Raw genomic sequence first — 6,060 nt, 5'->3', positions numbered from 1 at the left:
ACTAACTGTCGTATATAACAAGAATATCAAATATAATAGCTCTGTTCAGCACAGAGAAAACATAGATACGATATTTAGAACCATTTTATATATAAAAAAAAAGATGTGGTATGATTGCCAATGAGACAACTCTCCACAAGAGACCAGATGACACCGACATTAGCAACTATTGGGTACTGTACGGACTTCAACAATGAGCAAAGCCCATACCGCATCGTAAGCTATAAAAGGCCATGCAATGACAAATGTAAACTAATTTTAGTTCATTTGTATGTTTCCGAGTTACAAAAATGTTACTTACTTAAAAAAAAGTAACTAATTAATGTACAAAAAAGGAACGAAAACAAATATGTAACACAGCAACAAACGACAATCACTGACTTACAGGCTCTTTACAAAATATGGCGCAGTTAAACATGTTAGCGGGATCCCAACCCTCCCCTAACCTGGGACAGTTGGGTAACAGTACAATTTAAGATCGAAGTCTATAAATTTGTTGAAAAACGCTTAACCCATCAGATGAATAGCAATAGAAATACACATAACACAGAGTGGACGTGGCCGGGTACTTGTACATCCCAACAACAAAATGACACAAAGTACACGTAACAGATATGAGAGTACTAACAGTTACGGACAGCTAGTTTAAAGCCTTTCACAACTCATAACAAATATTCTTGCATTTAAGACTAAATTGTCGGGTTTTATTTAATCTATGGATTTTGATTGATTTCTTTCCCGAATGGGTCTTGAATCCTGGATTAAGTTTAAATTCTACCCTGAGGGCGAAAAGGAATCGAAACACCGCCTAAAAGTTTATTCCTTGTTCAATTTAGTTCTATTTTTTTGTGAAGCCACATGAATACATCATATGATTTTTGTCCTGTAAGTTTCCAGGTGTATTCGAACATTACACTTAAATAAGATCATCCTGAACATGTATGAAATATTTGCCACTGGAGGTTAAGCAACCAACAATTAATCAATTATTTAAATAAGAACTTATGTGCATTATTAATTCCATAGATAAAACTAGTCCACAACTTTTCATTAAATGTGACGCCGCATGATGTTGTCAAACATCTTTTTTGAATATTTTCATTTCAAACAATATTGTCCTAAGCTAAACATTTTTCTAAGCTAAACATGATTCTAAACACAACCTTAAACACATTGTACTGAGACACGTTTAGACTTGAACATGTAAAAAAAAGTGGTTAAAAGATGTGCTGAGAATTGTGTATAGGATCTAAACACCATTTTTTACAGTGAAGCAGACAATATAAAGGATTTACGTTCGTAACTAGATTATAGGCCAGATATTTATCTTTCGGGCATTATGTCTTCAACCCTTTTGTAAGGAAATATGGTCAACTAGACTTCATTCATCTAGCTAACAAATCAAATTAAAACGACTCGTGTTTGTCTGAGCGGGATGTATAAATATGCAGTTACACTGTGTCAGTATAGTGAGGTACAATAAAATGATTCGTGTCGGGGGAGTGTCATGCATTCTGCATATGAAAAACCCATTGTATACATTCTTATATAGTCTACTTGGTGTCAAATCTATGGCAAGCCGTTCTCGTCAAAACTATGTTTAAACCCTTTTTCGAAAAAAAATACACACTGAGATTTAAAAACCTAAAATAACACACTGAGAAATCGAAATTACACACTGAGATTTAAAAAAATGAAAAACACACACTGAGAATTCAAAATTACACACTGAGATTTTAAAAAGACACACTGAGATGAAATAAATTGAAAAACACACACTAAGAATTGTTAATTACACACTGAGATTTCAAAAATACACACTGAGATTAATATGCAAATTACTAATGAATATTCATGAGATGAATAATTCAACAGATTAATATCTTGATCTCAAGAACTCTTGTCATTATAATGAAATGCGATTCCTTCAACCAACATTCGTAATAAATTTCAAGACTTAACATCGCTCATATTCATAAGTTTGTTGCCTATAATTCAGATCATTACTACCAGTGTATCGGGATGATTTTTTTTTACTTAAAACCGTGGGTCCCTTTTCAAAAGTGTTCCAACTGTTTCCCTGGTTTCGCTAGTTAATCTTTTATATTTTTTGTTACGTTTACATGCTATAATAGACACTTGGGTAAAAATTTCACTGCATTCTTTTGCAGATTGTTCCAATGTTTTCTTATGATTTTAATAAAGTTTTTCACCATTTGGTTATATTTTGTAATAAGAGTAAGTGGGTATTTTTCTTGTTCTTGTATTTCTAAAGTTTTTTTTATTAATAATTTGGGACCAAATCAAAGGACTAACGAGTTCTGTCCCCTTGTTGTTTTAAGCTTGTAATAGATTCAGATTAAGTATGCTAATTAGATATGTGCGCATAAAAAGTGCGCATAAATCTCAGTGTGTAATTTTAAATTCTCAGTGTGTAATTTTAAATTCTCAGTGTGTAATTTCAAATTCTCAGTGTGTGTTTTCAGTTTATTTATTCTCAGTGTGTCTTTTTGAAATCTCAGTGTGTAATTTTCAATTCTCAGTGTGTAATTTTGAATTCTCAGTGTGCGTTTTTCATTTTTGTAATCTCAGTGCGTCTTCATGAAATCTCAGTGTGTAATTTTCAATTCTCAGTGTGTAATTTTCAATTCTCAGTGTGCGTTTTGAAGCCTTTAAAATCTCAGTGTGCTTTGTTGTAATTCTCAGTGTGTAAATTTTTCGAAAAATGGTTTAAACATAGTTTTGACGAGAACGGCTTGCCATACAAATCTGTAACTACAATAAAAATGACAGGTTGATTATGTCATTGACTGTACTTTTCCATCTTCGCTAGCCAAGGGTTACGATCCACTCCCGCTCTCTTCACCCTTGGCGGATTGAGATAAAATTTCGGAGACACAAGGTAAGGATTTTTATTGGTTGCAGTCAAAACTCGCTGCATCCAATCAAAATGCGCATATAACATGATCACGTGTAAATGTAGAAAGTGTTTGTAAACAATTGCCACGTGTTTTTTGTGCAACAAGTCTTTACATTCCTAAACATACGACTATATTTAGTGCAAACTTGAATGTTTTTAATCAACAAATAGAAGTTCCTGTGTATGTTTCATGCACAAATGCATGAATGTTGACGTATGTTTTCATTTCCGGCTTTACCAAGTGTGTAGAATCTAGACGCTACCGTGTTTTTACCTCCAAATTGAAGAGTTCAAGTGCTACCATTGGTCAAGAATAATGTATTCGGAATTGGCGTGATTTTTATCTTCCGATAGATAGCGTACCATTGTTATCACAAATGTTGGCTCAATCCGCCAAGGGTGAAGAGAGCGGGAGTGGATCGTAACCCTTGGCTAGCGAAGATGGTACTTTTCATACCGTGCACGATAAAAATATACACACGTTAAAACTGTGCGGTTTCTAGAAAATTCGAGCGTGACCCTTGTCTACATCAATAAAATACAAAAATAAATCCTAATAAGTGGGATTGACAAATAATGAATGGAGTTTAAGGGGCAAGTGCATACATAAAAATACAAACAGTACTGTAAATTCACAGCGGCAATATTTGTTCATGTAGTGCGTAAATGAACACCAATAATCAAATATGAAGTGGCATAAATGTATATTTCAACAATATGCACAACGATATAGAAAATGAGCACAAATATAAAAGGTAAACTTACTCTAGTGGTGGATTAAACTTCAAATAGAAAAAAAACAACATGTTTCAGTTTTGACAAATATCGAGGGATAGATGAGACTGGGGAGTGAAATGATAAAAAAAAAGAACGACATGGTCAATTCGGCACTTTACTGGTATAAGTTGTGCGCTTTCCGTCTTTGACGATGGCCACTTTTACTTTTCGAATTTTGCCGTCCGAGCTTGGAAATATCCTGTTCACTAGTCCTACGGGCTATGAATTACGTGGCGCATCCTGATCTTTCATGAGAATTAAGTCAACAACTTGTAGATTACGACGGTCAGTTTGCCACTTTGTAAGAATCTGAAGTTCATGAAGATATTCGGATTTCTACGCCAAAACTCTTCTGCTAATCCTTGTGCACATTTCCACATATCTCTTGGACCGAATAAAGGAAACGGTTTCACGTTTTTGACATTTTCATCGTAAGCAGTGACGACGGACTCAAAATACTGGGACACTCTGGATCAGTTGAAACTGGTAGTAATGGTCTATTGTTTATGATGGCCATAACTTCAGCCATGAGTGTAACAAGCACTTCGTGTGTAATTGTCTTACTTTTGTTTTCCAATAACAAGCTGTCCGACGAGAAACACTGATAAGTCTACTACATCCTAACGAAGATTCATTGCATTCAATTTTGAGTTCTGTTTTCTTACAGCTAACTGATGGACGGATTTCTTTGTCATTTTCGGGATCTACTAGTAAATGATCGTGTTCATCATGTTTGTCGTTAATCAAGAGCAAGGCTAGGCCCTTTATACAAAGACTCTCTGGAAGATCTTTCGTGCTGATGAACCTAGTAGCCAAATCAGCTGGGTTTTCATTGGTAGACACATGAGGCAACTGAGTAGGTTGACACGAAAAACGAATTCGGCTTACTCTGTTACCAACATATATGCAGAAGCGTCTTGCTTCGTTTGTCAGGTATCCAAGTACTACACGACTCTCTGTATAATCATGATAATAATAAAAATCATCTGGATTGATATCTAATTGATCTCAATTAATGTCAGATAGCTCTGCTGCTAAGACTGCAGCACACAGTTCCAAACGTGGAATTGTGTGTCCGTGAGACGAGGCAACTTTGGCTTTTCCGAAAAGAAAGCTAATGTTAACAGTATTTGCAGTATACAGTTTGATATATGCAACAGCTGCTAATGCATCTTTAGAAGCGTCTGAAAATATGTGAATTTCTCGTTTAACACTATTGGCAAATGAAGGTCCATTGTACTTTCTAGATATACGAAAAATTTCAAGTTCTCTCAATGATTGTACCCACGATTCCCATTGTTGATTTAAAAGTTCTGGAAGTGGATCGTCCCAATCAGAAGTAGATGAAGATGAGAGCATCTGGCGCATGAGTGATTTGCCTCTCATGATCGCTGTTACAGCAAAGCCAACTAAATGGCTTGATGTCAGAAGATACTCTAAAGGTAAACTCGTCAAATTCTGTGTCCCATGAGAGACCTAAATTCCTCTGCATCGGAAGATCTGCCGATCCAAGGTCAAGGTCTTCGAGATTTTTGGCAAGGTCATCTGAATGAAATGCTTCGAGCACTAACTTGCTGTTAGATGCAACTTTATGCAATCTAAGTCTGCCGTTGTCGTATAAAGTTTGTTTAGTTTTTTGAACGAGATCAATAACTCCCTCTGGAGTTGCACAAGAGGTAAGTCCATCATCTACGTAAACATCGTTGCTAACAAACTCTTTCACATCAATTTCAGCGTGTTGGACAGTTCGTCTCAGACCATACGGACGCACTGCTGGGGACGGACTGTTTCCGAAGACATGTGAATACATCTGATATTCAGTTAGCGGTTTAACTAAATCGTTGTCATTGTGCCACAGGAAGCACAAGAAACGTGTATGTTCATCTATGACTCTGAAGTTATGAAACGTTTGTTCAATATCAACAGTTACGGCATAAGCCTCTTTCCTAAAGCGGAATAAAAATCCAAGAAGGCTGTTATAAATGTCTGGACATTTCAACAAGACATCGTTCAAAGATAGTTCATGATATTTTTCTGAAGAGTCGAAAACTACTCTTACATTTTCTGGTTTCCTTGGATGATACACTGCGAACATAGGCAAGTACCAGCACTCAGTACCTGGCGATAGTTTGGGTGCTATCTGGGCATGTTCTCGGTCTACAGTTTCTGCATAAATTCTACCACATGTGTGCGCTTTACGGAGTTGCAACGTAAATTCATATTGAACTATTTAGCTCTACGCTCTGCAATTTGTTTGTTGTTTTCTAAAGAAGGTTAAAAATGGTAGTGGAGCGATCCAGTGTCCATCATCTTGTTTGAAGAATCCTGATGATATAATGTTCAAAAAGGTTTGATCCTCTATT

At 35.9% G+C, this 6,060-nt stretch overlaps 1 protein-coding gene across 1 annotated transcript; it reads right to left on the bottom strand.

Annotated features, from left to right (window-relative positions):
- Nucleotides 1-5,030: 5,030 nt before the first annotated feature.
- LOC139506680 (uncharacterized) lies at nt 5,031-5,792 on the bottom strand. Its single transcript, XM_071295520.1, has one exon. The coding sequence runs from the start codon at nt 5,790-5,792 to the stop codon at nt 5,031-5,033; it is 762 nt and encodes a 253-aa protein (XP_071151621.1).
- Nucleotides 5,793-6,060: the final 268 nt, after the last annotated feature.

The sequence above is a fragment of the Mytilus edulis genome, chromosome 1 (assembly GCF_963676685.1).
Source record: "Mytilus edulis chromosome 1, xbMytEdul2.2, whole genome shotgun sequence".
NCBI classification, from domain to species: domain Eukaryota; kingdom Metazoa; phylum Mollusca; class Bivalvia; order Mytilida; family Mytilidae; genus Mytilus; species Mytilus edulis.
Note: the sequence above shows the minus strand (reverse complement) of the source record. Positions and strands in the feature narration are given on the sequence as shown.